Source organism: Dipodomys spectabilis, unplaced genomic scaffold, assembly GCF_019054845.1.
Source record: "Dipodomys spectabilis isolate Male_0828 unplaced genomic scaffold, ASM1905484v1 ptg000422l, whole genome shotgun sequence".
Lineage (NCBI taxonomy): Eukaryota > Metazoa > Chordata > Mammalia > Rodentia > Heteromyidae > Dipodomys > Dipodomys spectabilis.
Window position 1 is genome coordinate 6,068,141 of NW_024871099.1, and position 15,783 is coordinate 6,083,923.

The 15,783-nt window shown below is 49.7% G+C and overlaps 1 protein-coding gene across 1 annotated transcript; it reads right to left on the reverse strand.

The window, feature by feature from the left end:
* Positions 1-923: 923 nt before the first annotated feature.
* On the reverse strand, positions 924-13,051 carry LOC122097463 (F-box only protein 17). The gene is made up of 6 exons (XM_042667968.1): positions 12,857-13,051; positions 5,564-5,940; positions 4,961-5,072; positions 4,084-4,179; positions 2,861-2,996; positions 924-1,773 (listed from the first exon to the last, which is right to left on the reverse strand). Exons 2-6 carry the CDS (start codon positions 5,919-5,921, stop codon positions 1,630-1,632), a joined length of 846 nt encoding a protein of 281 aa, XP_042523902.1. The 5' UTR covers positions 5,922-5,940; positions 12,857-13,051; the 3' UTR covers positions 924-1,629.
* Between the last annotated feature and the right edge of the window lie 2,732 nt (positions 13,052-15,783).

Genomic DNA, 15,783 nt, shown 5'->3' on the forward strand with positions numbered 1-15,783 from the left:
CATGGCCATCTGGAAAATTGTAACTAACCTAGAGGGGGTTATTGAAAGGATGGGGGGGGGGGTGTCTGATTTATGCCTGAGGGCTTTGCATGTATGTTTTTTGTTTGGTGTGTATTGGTCCTGGGGCTTGAACTTAGAGCCTGGGGGTGCTATCTCTGAACTTTTCCTCCCAAGGCTCTGCCACTTAAGCCACAGCTCTACCTCTGTCTTTTTAGTGGTTAATTGGAGGTAAAAGTCTCACACTTTCTTGCCTGGGGCTGACTTGGAACCATGATCCTCAGATCTCAAGCCTCTTGAATAGTGAGGCTTACAGACCTGAGCCACAGGCACCCAGTGTCTGGTGAGGCAGGGTTTTTAGTTGTAACCCAAGGTGATCTTGAACTTCATATCTTCCTGTCTCAGCCTCTGGAGTGCAGAGATTATGGGTATATACCATCATGGCTGGCCCTGTTCATGGCTATTATCACACACAACTAGGTTCAAGTCTCAGCTCTGCTCCCCTGATTGCCTTATAATTGGGCTGTATGCTTCCCCTTGTGAGCTGGTTTCTCCCCAGGAAAATAGCTTCCATAGTAATCCTGGCCTCTTGTAATCCTGGACTTGACCACATTGTAAGAAACTGTAGGAGTTGTGCATCTGGCACTGAGTTCTGCTGCCCACTGTGGTCCTCTGCTTACTGGCTGGTGACCTGGGGGAGGAGGGGAGTCTGGATGACATGGTACAGGAAGACCCCTAAGGACTGGCCTTGCAGTCCCTTTGTGTATCATAGCCATCATTGTGTTTGGGGAGCTTGCCTCCATCTCTCCCAGATCAGCATGAAGCCTGACTTCCTGATTGTAAACTTGAGAACTATCTGGTCTTGGAGGACAATCACCTGGGCTGGAGGCAAAGCACACTAATTACAGATAAAAGCTGGCCGTTGCTTCATATTTAGCACCAATTTTATTAAGCTAGTTGCTTGGCCATGCCCAGCTGGGCAGAAAGGAGGGGAGGGGAGCTTCCCCTAACAGCACACCTTGCTCTGGGAGGATGGGATACAGGGCAAAAAAGAGATGGTATTATTTCCTGGCAGGAGGTGAGGGAGAATCTGGTCTCTGAGACACAGTACCAATCTGGCCAAGGAGGAGGTACTGGGGCAGTGAATGCAGACATTGCCCAGAGGTGGCCAGGTACTAGACCCCACAGCTAAATCCCAAAGACTTTGCACTATGTAATCCAACTTGGCCTCAAAGCTCCCAGATCCTCCTACCTAGCCTCAAGTGCTGGGCCTCCAGGCATGCATCACCAGGCCCAGCTAGCCTTGATTTCTTGCCTCAACTTACCCCCACTGACCCCTAGGAAACAACTTCCAGGCCCAGGAATCAAAGAAATGTCCCAGTCATATGACTTTCCTTCCTCTGGGAAGAGGAGGAAGCTACCCATTGCTGGTTGGTCCTTGTTTGTCACACAACACGAAGGTCACCATGCTGAAGCAGCAGCAAATGGGGTACATGGGACCCCCATTTTCCCTGTAGAATGTCATGTTCTGGGCGTACCCCATTTTCCCTGTAGAATGTCATGTTCTGGGCTGTAAAGCCATGCTTGATTCTGAAGATGGCCCATCAGGGTGGGACAGTGGGTCCCAAAAGGCTAAGACAAACGGATCCTGACCCTGACACTGGAATGGGTCACTAGGGTTCCATAATGCCCCACCCAGGAGCGTGTGTCTCTGCCGTACTGCTCGAAAGACACGTAGCGGATGCCCTTGCCAAAGTTGGTAAAGACGTGAGAGACCTGTGGGAGAGGGAGAACCTGTGAAATTCTCTTCATTGTAACAGAGATCAGCAGCAAAAGCCCCTTTATTTCCCCTGTGGTTGCATAACAGGTGGTGATGAGAAAGTTGTAAGGTTTTGTTATTTGGGCAGTGCAAGTATTTGAACTCAAGGCCTTGCACTTCCTAGGCAGATTCTTTATCACTTGAACCATGACCCTCCCTCCCCCAGCCCTTGCTTATTTACATTTTTTTTTTTTTTTTTGGCAGTTGTGGGGCTTAAACTCTGGGCCTGGGCACTGTCCCTGAGCTCTTCAGCTCAAGGCTAGTGCTCTACCATTTGAGCCACAGCGCCACTTCTGATTTTCTGGTGGTTTATTGGAGATAAAAGTCTCAAGGACTTTCTTGCCTGGGTTGGCTTTGAACTGTGATCATCAGATCTCAGCCTCCTGAGTAGCTAGGATTACAGGCATGAGCCACCAGTGCCTGGCAAGGATTTTACTTTTGCCTAGAACAGCTTCAGACTATGATCTTCCTTCCTCCACACTCAAGTAGCTGGAATTATAGACAGGAGCCATCATGCCCAGCCCCACATGATACTGTGGCCTTTTTGTTTTTTAAATGGGATCTTTTGGATGCTGTATCTGTGTTTTGGGGGTAGTGAGCGAAGGAGAGCAAGAGTGGAAACAAGAAGCCATGGAAAAGTTTATCTCAAGTAGTCATGACAACAACAAGCTTGGGAGCCAGCCTGGACTTGGATGGAGCCCTGTGCACCTAAGTGTGACCTTAGTCATTTGCTGCCCTCTGTTTCTTCAACTTAAGAATGGAGATAGGCTTTAGTTTACCAATGCATTCCAACACTTTTAGCAGTGTTCTGCATACACAGCAGTTAATAAATGTTAAACACCTGGGTTGTTTTAGTAAAACAATGAATCTGTCATGCAATTAAAGACTGGATAATCAGCAGAGCTATTACTACAGATATCCAGCACTGATGAGAGCCAGGCTCTGGGCCCGGAGGAAAGGTGACAGGATGGGAGGGGGCCTGAGGAGCGGGTCAGGGATGAGCAAGCGGGCCAGGGATAAGCAAGCAAGGCTCTCCAGACCCACCTGTCTGCAGCTCCTCTCAGTCCACTGGAGGACGGGGTTGGGTGAGGCCGAGAACTTGACCACTTCGTTTTCATACATGTCCAGGAGGCGGACGCGAAGTCGGTAGATGCAGCCGCAGTTCTCTCGGGCACCCCACCTGCCAGGCGGCAGTGAGCCTGGGTGCCCCTGCCACCCAGCCAGCTTTCTGGGTTGGGAGGAGGTAGGCTGAGGGTTGGGCTTTTCTGAATGAGAATGAAGGCCCTACCTAACTATATTTGGTGAGTTCTAAGTACCTCTGAGGTGCAGACCTTGGTCCTAGGAGGTGGGGCAGAGTGGGGAGATAAGCCTGGGAAGCTTGATTAGGGGACAGCTCCTGCTGTGGGGCAGAGCTGTCTCTCAGGGGAGGAATCTGGGGGCACTGGATGGCTATGTCTGGGCTCGTGGCTGTGGCGCTATGGGGTGGGGCCACGCCCAAGGGAGGAGCCTGACAGGCATGGGATTGCTAGACCCTTGAGTGGCTATGGTGCTCTGGGTGAGGCCGCCCTCAGGGGAGGAGCCTTGTAGACATTGGATGACTAGATTAAGGGGCGTGACTTTGGGTGGAGCCACACCCAGCGGAGAGGCCTCAGACATTGGATGGCTGCCAGGGGGCGTGGCTATAGCATGGGGGGGCACACCCAGGGGAGGAGCCTCACAGATTCTTGACCACTAACTCAGGGGACAGTCCATAAGGCCCTCTCGAGCAGGACCTCATACTCATGGAGTGGGGTAGGGAAGCTTGGTGATCTGCAGAAGTAACCACAGTTCAAGGAAAAAAATGCTTTGGGGATGCTCCTGCAGGCACTGGAAGAAGGGAGCTTGTTGGAAGCTCATCCTAAGCTCTGAAGCCACTCCTCCACACCAGCTGTGCCCCTTGGAGCGTCAATTTTCAGGGCATAGTGGTTTTGACCTTTTAGAAGTCTTGGAATCCTCAAGCCTTCACAGTCTCTGCTGAGCCTAGGTAATAACTATCAAGACAGTGAGTAGCCCTGTGGACAATGGGAGAGGGGGGACACTTTGCCTGCTGGGAAGGGGTGAAGAGGAGTGTGGGGTGGGGCTCTGGGGTTACCAAGGTTCCTCCCCTCCCTGGCTGGGCACTCACCAGCACTTCCCCCATAAAAGGTGCTCAGTATTAGTTCAGTACCAAGATGCTGGTAGGGGCTGGAGCCGAGCCCCCACAGCAACGCACTGCTGTTGCTTCTCACCAGTCAGCCACGCAGATTTCGATTTGGGCGCTATCCAGCAGCTCCTGCCATACCCCTTCCATCACTAGGTCTACAAGCTGCCTCTTGAAACACCATCTGGGAAGAGAGCTGTGCTTAATCCAGGTATTCATTCACCGCCAAAAATCACCTCCTCCAGAAGCCTTCCCTGATCACTCAGTCTAAAGGAGCCACTCAGGACTTGCTGTGTAGGACAAGAACACGGTGCATCTCCCCTTGGCTTCTTGGATCCCCTTTCCTATCCCTGCTCTCACTCCTAGAGGCCGACTTCCATGTTTACCTGCCTCTGATGTATGTGGGGACCCAGATGTGAATACAGATAGAGGAGGACACAGTGAGCAGAGAGTTTAGAAAGCTTCCAAAGCACAGGCATGGCCTAAATGACCTGGTCTCCCTTCCCTCTGTTTCCTGATAGGTCAGCCAATGGCAAACTCTGGTAGAGATGAGAGGGAGGAAAGAGAGGAAAATCTATGTATTAATTTTCTTCTTGGTCTGTTCCAAGGGATTGCTGTATCCCTCAAAATAAAAGGACACAGGATTGGGGACTTCATCAAATTAAAAAGCTTCTGCATAGCAAAATTAAACAAAAAATTGCCAGGGGCCAGAAGCATGAGTCAAGTAGTTCAGCACTCTGAGTTCAATTGACAGTACCAGAGAGGAAAGGAAAAAAACCACAGAAATAAGCTGTCAATCTTCCCTTGTACCTCTGGCATACAACGGTGCCAAGATCCAGATGTCTGACAGACCCTCGACAAGTATTTGCTGAATAACGGAGGAAGGTGAAAGGAAGGGAGGTAAAAGCAAATATTTGAACCCAAAAGTAGGACCCTTACCCCAGGCATGAGGATAGGACACTCACTCGAAGGAAGTCACAAAGCAGGTCTGAGAAGGAGCCCCTGGTACGAGTGTCAGGTTCTTTTCCACGGCCCAGCCATTCCCACCGTGCTCCACCTCCCAGCCTCTGAAGCCCTCTGAAAACACAAGAAGCTTGAAGATAAGACAAACGCCGCCTGCCAAACTCCCTCAACAGCGCTCCCCATCTGCCTCACCCACAGGCTTCTCCCCAATCCTCCTCCAGGCTTCCTAGCATCCTGTGTACCTGATAACCGAGACCAGATCCTGGACCCAGTAGTTCCATCCGGCCCCAGGCTCCACCCCCTGCAGTGCCCCGCCCACTCTGCTTGCTCACCCATTGGCTCCTCCCACTGGTTCTCTCTCTAGGGCTGGCCACGCCTACTCATTCAACCTGATCTCCCATCTTTCTAGGAGTCCGCTACGCTCACACATACAGCTTGCACCCCTGGCCCTTCCCATTGCTTATCTCTACAGGGATGGACACGCCCACTCCACTAGGCTGAGCCCCCGACTCCTCCTATTGGTCACATCGCTCCAAGAGTTGACCACGCCCATCCACCGCCCCTCATCGCCCTCCCCAGCCCCGCCCCCCCTCCCCAGGCTCCACCCTCGCCGCAGGAATTGAAGATGAGGTTGCGGCCCAGCGGCGCGCGCAGGCAGAAGCGCGCCAGGGCGCCGAGCGGGAACTCCTCCAGGTCCTCGCCGTGGGACGGGCAGCGCTGGGCCAGGGCGTAGAACGCGCGGCCCTCGGCGCTGCGGTCTCGAGCAAGCTGCAGCAGCCACACGGAGGGGCCGTCCACCACATCGCGCCAGGCTCGGCACACCAGGCGGCAGCGGGTCACCAGGGCGCGAGGCGGCACGTGGCTCAGCACCTGCACCAGCAGCTCTGGGGGCAGCGAGTCCAGGGCCACCGGCGGCTCCATGGACGGCCGCTGCTGCCGCCGCAGCGAGGGCCCGGCGCCCATCGTCCCGGCCGCCGGGGTCCTGCAGAATGGAGAAGGGTGGGCGGGTCAGCGCGGGCTGCCCATGGTCACTTGGCCTTCCAGCAGGTTCTCGGGCCACCGGACGGGGTGCTGTGGTCGCTAGAGACACGGACCTGACTCCCATCATCTGGCCGTGAGCAGTGGTTGAGAGAGAGGGGAGAGAGCGATCGATCTTCTGCTTCTCCCCTTCTACTGGCAAAAGCCTCCTCTCCAATGTCTCTCTGTCCCCAGCAAGCCAATCAGTTTCTATCTGAGCACTTTACTGACCATGAACATCTGAAGATTGGTAAGAAGCAACTTAAAAGATACTTTTACTGGCCTCACGGCTATTATCCTACTTAGGAGGCTGGATGTGAGAATGGAAGAAAAGTCCATGAGAGTCTTATATGTATCTCCAATTACCCACCAAAAAAGCTGGAAATGGAGCTGTGGCTCAAGTGGTAATGCCAGCCTTGAGAGAAAAAGCTCAGGGACAGTGCACAGCCCCGAGCTCATGCTCCAGAACCTGAACAATAAATACATAAATATAAACATACGTACAAACATACACCCTTTAGTGACTAGCTACCACAAAGCATACTGAGATACTCATCCCATCTTAATTCTCCGAGGCAGAACAATCAAGTAAGAAAAGCATGGAGCTGGTCCCACTGGGCCTGTCTGGACCAATAAGATGTGCACATGTGGACTGGGAATGTGGCTCAGTGGTAGAGTACTTGTCTTGTATGCATGAGGCCCTGGGTTCCATTCCTCAGACCACATAAGCAGAAAAAGCTGGAAGTGGTGCTGTGGCTCAAGTGGTAGAACACTAGCCTTGCTGAAGAGCTGAGGGACAGTGCCCAGACCCAGAGTTCAGGCCCCACAACGGACAAAAAAATAGATGTGCACATGTACAATGAGTACAATGAGATGTGTACAATGAGTTATAATCTCTCAAGACATGGACATTACCTTTCCTCCAAAAGCTTCTCCGCTTCCTAGTCAGCCCAAGGCAACCACTGATTTGCTTTCTGCTCCTATAAATTCAATATCCTTAAACAGTCTCAGCTGGGTGTCAGTGGGCATGCCTATAATCCTAGCTACTCAGGAGGCTGAGATCTGAGGATCACAGTTTGAAGCCAACCCTGGCAGGAAAGTCTGTGAGACTCTTTTTTTTGGGGGGGGGAGGGGTGTCCGTTGTGGTCCCTGAACTCTGGGCTTGGGCACTATCCCTCAGCTCTTCAGCTCAAGGCTAGCACTCTACCACTTGAGCCACAGTGCCACTTCTGGCTTTTTTTTTTTGCTTATGTGGTGCTGAGGAATGGAACCCAGGGCCTCATGCATGCAAGGCAAGCACTCTACCACTGAGCCACCTTCCCAGCCCCTCTGTGAGACTCTTATCTCTAATTAACCACCAAAAAAGACAGAAGTGGAGGAGTGGCTTTAGTGGCTGGATACCAGCTTTGAGTGAAAAAGCTAGGAGACAGCTCACAGGCCCTGAGTTCAAGCCCCAGGAACAGAACAAGGAGAAAAAAAAAAAAGAGGGGGGGGTAGGGGTGCTGGGAATGTGACTTAGTGGTAGAGTGCTTGCCTTGCATGCATGAAGCATGAAGCCCTGGGTTCAATTCCCCAGTACCACATAAACCAAAAGCTGGAAGTGGAGCTGTAGCTCAAGTGGTAGAGTGCTAGCTTTGAGCAAAAGAAGCTCAGAAGTTCAGGGACAGTGCCCAGGCCCTGAGTTCAAATTCCAGGACTGGCAAAAACAACTAACAACAATAATAACAAAATCTAACCAAGCTCTTGCTATACATCTCAGGCTGGTTTTGAGCTCCTGATCCTCTTGTCTCAGTCTCCCCCTCAGTGCTGAGATTACAAGTATGATTCACTATGCTTGGCTCTAAGTGTAATTATTAGAGTTGTGCAAGTCATCACTTTATAACTTCACTGTTAAAAAAAAAAAAAAAAAAGCCCTGGAAATTGGAGTAGGGCCCTTTAAGTGTTTTTCCTCTGCAAGCTGTCGCAGTACTATTTTTATACAGTAGAGGGAGCCAGAGGCAGGGACTGGGTTTCTGGGCAGTTGTTTCCCCAGCCTAGATCCAACCATAATCCAAACTGCTTCAGGCTGAGGTTTCTGTAGCATGGACAAGTTTCTCCAGCACCTGGCTTCTGCAATAAGTAGCAGGCGGCAGCAGCACATCACAGCTGCAACATTTTTCCTGACCTCCTCTTAGAGAGCAGGCTTCTAGCATATTCCATCACGTGGTTTCCTTGGTCCTTTGGTGCAGTTGCCTAAGCCTTCTCTAGCAAAGTCAGGATCTCAGCCTGATTCTGTCCTTTGCAATCTCAGAACAAGGAACGGTGTAATTGCTTTTTCTTTTGGGGTTTATGTTTTCTAGATTGGCCCCAAACTCTTTGCTCCTGTCTTGATCTCCCAAGTAGCCAAGACTGCAGGCAGCTGCCACCACACTCAGCATTATACCTGATGCGCTCATTATTTTGTAGCAGCCAGTCCCTTTCCTCAAATCCTCTTAAATTAGTTACTTTATTTCAACATTCTAATTTCAGATGACTGTATGCTTTCAGTTTCCTGATTGGGCCCTGAATGACAAACTAGAGCATGTATTTTCCCAACCTCACTTCCTTCCTTCTGCATAATGTCTGCGTGATTCATCCGCATTGTTAGATGTATCTTTCAGAAGTTCATTCCTTTCTTTTTTTCCTTGCTGAGTAGTATTCCATCCAACAGCTAAATTACAATGTGTTCATTCACTTCTCATGATGAGTATTCGGTTTGTTCCCAGTTTGGAGCTATTATGAATAAAGAATTATGATCGGTCTTGTACAAATGTGTATGTGGACATAGGTCTACATTTCTCTTGAGTGAGCATATAGGAGTGGAATTCTTGGGTCACAGGAAATGGCCCACAGTTTTTATCCTGGTCAATCCAGTTGTGTTCCAACAGGAATGAATGAGAGTCATGCTTGGCATTGACAATCTTTCAAGGATTGTACACAGAAGCCGGGTGCCAGTGGTTTACATCTGTAATGCTAGCTGATCAGGAGGCTGAGATCTGAGGATCACTAACTCAAAGCCAGCCCAGGTGGGAAAGTCCGTGAGACTCTCTTACTGCCAATTGACCAGGAAAAGGCCAGAAGTGAAACTGTGGCTCAAATGACAGAAGGCCAACCTTGAAAAAGTTAAGGGACAAAATGGGCATCGGTGGCTCATGCCTGTAATCTTAGCTACTCAGGAGGGTGAGATCTGAGGATTGCAGTTCAAAGCTAGCCCGGGCAGGAAAGTCCATGAAACTCTTACCTCCAATAAACCACCATAAAACTGGAAGTGGTGCTGTAGCTCAAATGGTAGAGCTCTAGCTTTGAGCTGAAGAAGTGAGGGACAGTGCCTAGGCCCAGAGTTCAAGCCCCATAAACAAACAAACAAACAAAAAAAGTTAAGGGACAGTGCCCAGTTCCTAGGTTCAAGCACCAGGACTAACACAAATAAACAGAAAAACCCTAGGAGTGGGGCACCAGTAGTTTATGCCTGTAACCATAGCATTGTTTCTCAAAGCCAGCCCCAGCAAGAAAGTCTGTGAGACTCTAATCTCCAATGAAGGACCAGAAAACCGGAAGTGGTGCTGCACCTCAAAGTGGTAGAGTACTAGCCTTCAGCGAAAAAGTTAGGGGCAAGCACCAGGTCCTGAGTTCAAGCTCCACCACTGACAAAAAAAAAAAAAAAGCCTAGTACTAAGAGAGAGAGGTGGGAGGGGAGAGAGAGATTATGGACATGTAGCAACTCCAGTATTCACAGTGTTGGTAAAATTTGGTGAGGGCCCATGGCAAACCTTAACTGTCTTTAGGAGCCCATGGCTATGATTAGCAGCAGCTCTGGCTCATGTGGGGCCTCCATTTGGGTGCCAGGAAACCCTGAAGTATGAGAAGAATGTGGGGAGGGGAGAAGGCCAGATAAAGCAGTGTAGGAACAAAAGCTGTTCCTAAGGCACCCATGGAAGCCATATAAATAATTTGAAAAAACAAAAACATGGGCTGGAAATGGGGCTGAGTGGTAGAGTGCTTTCCTAGCACGCATGAAGTTCGATTCCTCAGTACCACATACACAGTAAAAGCCGGAAGTGGCGCTGTGGCTCAAGTGTTAGAGCACTAGCCTTGAGCACAAAGAGGCTTAGAGACAGTGCCCAGGCCTTGAGTTCAAGCCCTACAACTAGCAAAAAAGAAAAAGAAAAGAAAGAAAGAAAAAAAAATTCTTACTTTGAAAATTTACCCACGGTAGAGGTAGAGTAGAAAGAAGACCCCAATAACAGGGAATACTCTTAAGGTGATGAAAAGAGTTCCTTCAGGCCTTCACTGGTGATTCATGCCTGTAATCTTAGCTATTCAGAAGGCTGGACTCTGAGGATCGCAGTTCAGAGCCAGCCCAGGCAGAAGTCTTTGAGAGACTCTTATCTCAATGAACCACTCAAAAACCAGAAGTGGTGTTGTAGCTCAAAGTGGTAGAGTGCTAGCCTTGAACACAAAGAAGCTCAGGGACAGCACACAGGCCCTGAGTTCAAGCTCTACAACCAATTACAACCACCAAAAGTCTCACAGACTTCCCTGCTCGGGTTGGCTTTGAACAGTGATCCTTTGATCACAGCTTCGTGAGTAGCTAGTATTACAGGTGTGAGCCTAAGTGCCTGGCTCTCAAGCAACTCATCGTCTTAATTTCTTTTCATTTAAAACATGGTCCCTAAGGGGCTGGGAAGGTGGCTCAGTGGTAGAGCGCTTGCCTTGCATGCCTGAGGCCCTGGGTTCGATTCCTCAGCACCACATAGGCAAAAAGAAAAAAGCCGGAAGTGGTGCTGTGTCTCAAGTGGTAGAGCGCTAGCCTTGAGCTGAAGAGCTTAGGGACAGAGCCCAGGCCCAGAGTTCAGGCCCCAGGACGGACCCAAAAAAAAAAAAAAAAAAAAAAAAAAAAAAAAAAAATATATATATATATATATATATATGGTCCCCAAGCTGGGCGCCCGGCGCCGCTGGCTCACACCTGTAATCCTAGCTACTCAGGAGGCTGACATCTGAGGATCGAGGTTCAAAGCTAGCCCAGGCAGGAAAGTTCGTGAGACTCTTATCTCCAATAAACCGCTAGAAAACTGGAAGTGGTGCTGTGGCTCAAGCAGTAGAGTGCTCGCCTTGAGCTGAAGAGCACAAGAACAGCGCCCAAGCCCAGAGTTCAAGCCTCACAATCGACAAAAACAAAACAAAACAAAACAAAAAACCATGGTCCCTGCCCTTCCCATTTTTTTCTTATAGATATGCATTTAATATATATATTTCTCTCTCCTCTCTCTCTCTCTCTCTCTCTCTCACACAGACACACACACACACACACACACACACACACACACACAGAGCTTTGTGCATGCCAGAAAAGCTCTACCACTGAGCTATGTCCACACCCCTTGTGGGTATTTTTCCATTTATTTATGTATTTATTAATATACACTGGTGGTATGGGCTCACACTCTGGGTCTGATGTTTACTAGACAGGCACTGTACCACTTGAGCCACACCCCTCACCCTTTAGGCTTTAGTTACTTTTCCAAAAGGGTCTCCCACCTCCTCCTCCACAGCTAGGATCACAGACTTGCACCACTATATCTGGGGCATTGATTGAGAAGGAGGTCTCCCTAACTTTTTGCCCAGTGTGGCCTCAATCTCTACCTCCAGAGTAAATGGGATAGCTGGGATTACAGGCATGTACCACCCTGCCTTCCCAGCTAAGAGGTTTTATATTATTTTTAATCATGGGGGGGTCAAGGCAGGCTCATCTCTACTGATTTAACAACCACATGATTGGATAATAATATGTTGTTTATATACTTAGGAGTTTTATTCATTTTTTATTTAATTATTTTTGTCAGTCGTGGGGCCTGAACTCAGCCTGGGTGCTGTCCCTCAGCTCTTCAGCTCAAGGCTAGCACTCTACAACTTGAGCCACAGTACAACTTGTGGCTTTTTCTGCTTATATAGTGCTGAGGAATTGAACCCCTGGCCTCATGCATGCAAGGCAAGCACTCTACCACTGAGCCATCTTCCCAGCCCCAAGGGTTTTATTTTTAAAGTATATCCTTAAGCCAGTGGGTTCTGGTGACTCATACCTGTCATTCTAGCAACTCAGGAGGCTGAGATCTGGGAATTGTGGTTCTAAGCCAGCCCAGGCAAGAAAGTCCTTGAGAGTCTTATCTTCAATTAACCACCAAAAAGCTGTTAGTGGAGCTGTGGTTAAGTTGTAGAGTGCCAGCCTTGAGAGAAAAAGCTCAGGGACAGAGCCCAGGCCCTGAGGTCAAGGCCAGCACCAGCACGCACATGCACATGCACACACACGCGCGCGCGCGCGCGCGCGCGCGCACACACACACACACACACACACACACGTTTATTTTTAGTTTTTCAAATTCCAGATCTGACGTGGAAGGAACAAGCCGGAAAACATTTTAAAACATTTTCCTGAATGTTACAATGGTGACTTTGAAAAACAGAATTTAAATGGAGAGTTGTGGCCACAGTTGTTAAACCCAGATGAGGCCCCCCACCCCACCCTCCACACACACTCCCGCCCTTCTTCCTTTCCTCCCTCCCTCTTTCCCTCTTGGGAGGGAAGATTTTTGCAACTTGCCTGCCAGAAGAAATACACAAAGCAGCTCCGGGTTGAACACGTGTTGTTTGGGGCATTTGGATTTGTGTGTTTTGGGGTTCCCTCCCACACACACATACACCCCAGGACCTGGAAAAGGGGGCCGGTGGCTTTAGAAAACACGTTTTGCTTTTAGCAAAGCCCTTTGAATGACACTTGAGGTTTTCCAAAGGGCTTTAGAGAGCTCTGGGTTGTGGAAGGACCTGGGAAGGGGTGCTGGGGTACCCGGGGACTCGAGGCTCACCTGGAGGCCTGCTCGGAGGTGGTGGCGGATTCAGATCCTTTCCCCCAATGGTACTCTGAGGGGGGCAATCGCAGGGCTCCCCGGAATCGGCCCGGGCCCCAGGGAGCCCCGAGATCCGGGATTGGTGGGGGACTCCGAGTATCCGGGCCTCTCTCGGGGACTTGGCGGCTTCAGGACCGCGCTAGGGGGGGTGGAGGCTGCGGGACGCGGTGGGAGGGTGGAGGCCTGGCAGGCTCCGGGCGGGCGGCGGTGGGCGTGTTGTGGGCGTGGTCTCCAAGCGCCACGCCCACTTCCCCATCCTTCGCGTTCTTCCTGCGGCTCCCACCACCCTGGGGCACAGGCTTGGCCACCACCTCTGGTGAGGCCCACCTTCCCCTAACGTCCCTCCCCTTGCCCTGGGCCGGTCCCCCGCCCCCCTACACCTCCCTCCCTCAAGTCTCTCTTTGTCACCTCCAAATTGACTAACTTCAATCAGTGGCTCAGCTGTGAGTCCTCCCTAGGTCTGCTTTGAAAGAATTGTATAAAGGGCCCTGCTAGTACTGGGATTTGAACTCAGGGCCTGGGCACTGTCCCTGCGTTATTTTTGTTGTTGTTGAAGTTGTTCAAGGCTGGTGCTCTGCCACTTGAGCCACAGCTCTGCTTCTGTTTTTTTGTTTTGTTTCGGGTTTTTTGTTTTGTTTTTGCTGGTTAATTGGAAGGTAACGATCTCACACAGTTTCCTGTTCTGGCTGGCTTTGAACCCTAGAGGTCCTCAGATCTCAAGCTCCCCCTGAGTAGCTGGGATTACAGGTGTGAGCCACTTGGCTCCCTGACTAATAATAGTAATCATTTTTCTTTTAAAACTACCTGGGACAACATTGTACTCTATTCTTTCAGGTTCTGCTTCTAAGTATTAATTCTATTAATAAACCTAGGAAATTTCAGCAGCTACTTTCAGGGGATTCTTTGATTAATGTTCAGCCAACTCCAGTTTCAACAGCTTTAAGTCTCACTTCGCGGCTTAATTAATTAAACTCCCTGAAATGTTCTGCTTTCACAAAATTGAAACTTCAATTTTCTTCCGGAAGCGCCTCAGAAATTTCTCCCAAGCAAAAACCAGCCTAAGCACTTAACGTTTACGATAAATTAAACCACTCACAGTCTTTTAAACATTTACTCAGTGAAAACCTCTTTTATTCATGTTTCAAGTCCAAAGTAATGAATGACTCAATTACACAATTTATATTGGAAGATGTTCATTTATAGAACTCATTTGTAACATTGTCCATGATAGATCCTTAGTCTTTTTTTTTTTTTTTTTGCTGGTCGTGGAGCTTGAACTCTGGGCCTAAGCACTGTTCTGACCTCTTCAGCTCAAGGCTAGCGCTACCACTTGAGCCATAGCACCCACTTCCAGCTTTTTCAGTGTATGTGGTGCTGAGGAATGGAACCCAGGGCCTCATGCATGCAAGGCAAGCACTCTACCACTGAGCCACCTTCCCAGCCCCAGATCCTCTTAATCTTAAAGTGACTTTAATACCAATGATTCCTGATTGTTCTTTTATTTTTTCCCCTTTGCTTCAGGGATTGAATTGCACTTGAACCACACTCCCAGCCCTTGTTTCTCAGATAGGCTCTCATCTTTTTATGGCCTGGGCCATCTTCAGACAGAGATCCTCCTACTGCTGCCGCTGGTTGAGTAGAGATACTCAACCAGTCCCACTCACAGACTTTCCTGCCCAGGCTGGCTTTGAACTGTGATCCTCAGATCTTAGCCTCTGATTTCCTAGGATAGCAGGCTTGGCTGGCTTAAGGGAGCAATATCATTTTTTTTGGGGGGGGGGGGGTCCGGTCGTGGGGCCTGAACTCTGGGCCTGGGCACTGTCCCTCAGCTCTTCAGCTCAAAGCTAGCACTCTACCACTTGAGCCACAGCGCCACTTCCAGCTTTTTTCTTTTTGCTTATGTGGTGCTGAGGAATTGAACCCAGGGCCTCATGGAATGCAAGGCAAGCGCTCTACCACTGAGCCACCTTCCCAGCCCTGGAGCAATATCATTAACAAGAGTAATAGTACTCGGAAGATGAGGATATTTGTGACTAGGGATTTGGGGTTAGGAAGGAAACCTAATCCCAAACCTCTAGTTATGAAAAACATTTTAATTATGAAACAAAACCAAGCAACCCTGCTGAACCCTTTTTTCAGTAGTACAAACATGGGACCTGGAATGGCATGGGCTGGTCTGTCCCTTACACTCTTTTTTTTTTTTTTTGTCAGTCATGGGACTTGAACTCGGCCTGGGCGCTGTCCCTCAGTTCTTCAGCTCAAGGCAGACTCTCTACTACTTGAGCCACATTACCACTTCTGATTTTCTGGTGGCTTTTATTGGAGAGATAAGAGTCTCATGGACTTTCCTGCCTAGGCTGGCTTTGAACCACGATTCTCAGATCTCAGCCTCCTGAGTAGCTAGGATTACAGGCATGAGCCACCGGCGCCCGGCTGTCCCTTACATTCTTTCTGTATTCCATCTCCAGGCTAGAGCCAAATCCCCTGAGGACTATCAAATGTCACCCAGAGTGCTCCTGCCTACTTCATTCCAAGTCCCCTAGCCAGGCTAGCATGAGCAGGGACAGCAACAACAATTCTTTGAGGGTTTTGGGGGGATGGTAATGGTCCTGCCCTAATCCACTGCCAGACTGATTTAAAAAAAAATTATGTTTCCATTGCTAGCTATGAAATCCAAGGCCTAAGTATGTACTAGGCATGAGCTCAGTCCCCTCCCAGGAAGGGCAGGAAGATCGGATGTCAAGCTCCCAAGATGGCTGGAGGGAGACAGAGCAAGGCCTGCCTGCCCATCCATACATCAGCCCCAGGGAGTAGCAGCTGCCACCTATAGTACATGGGGAGGGCAGGTCTTGCAGGTAAATGAGCTCTAACTCAGCCCTCCTTCC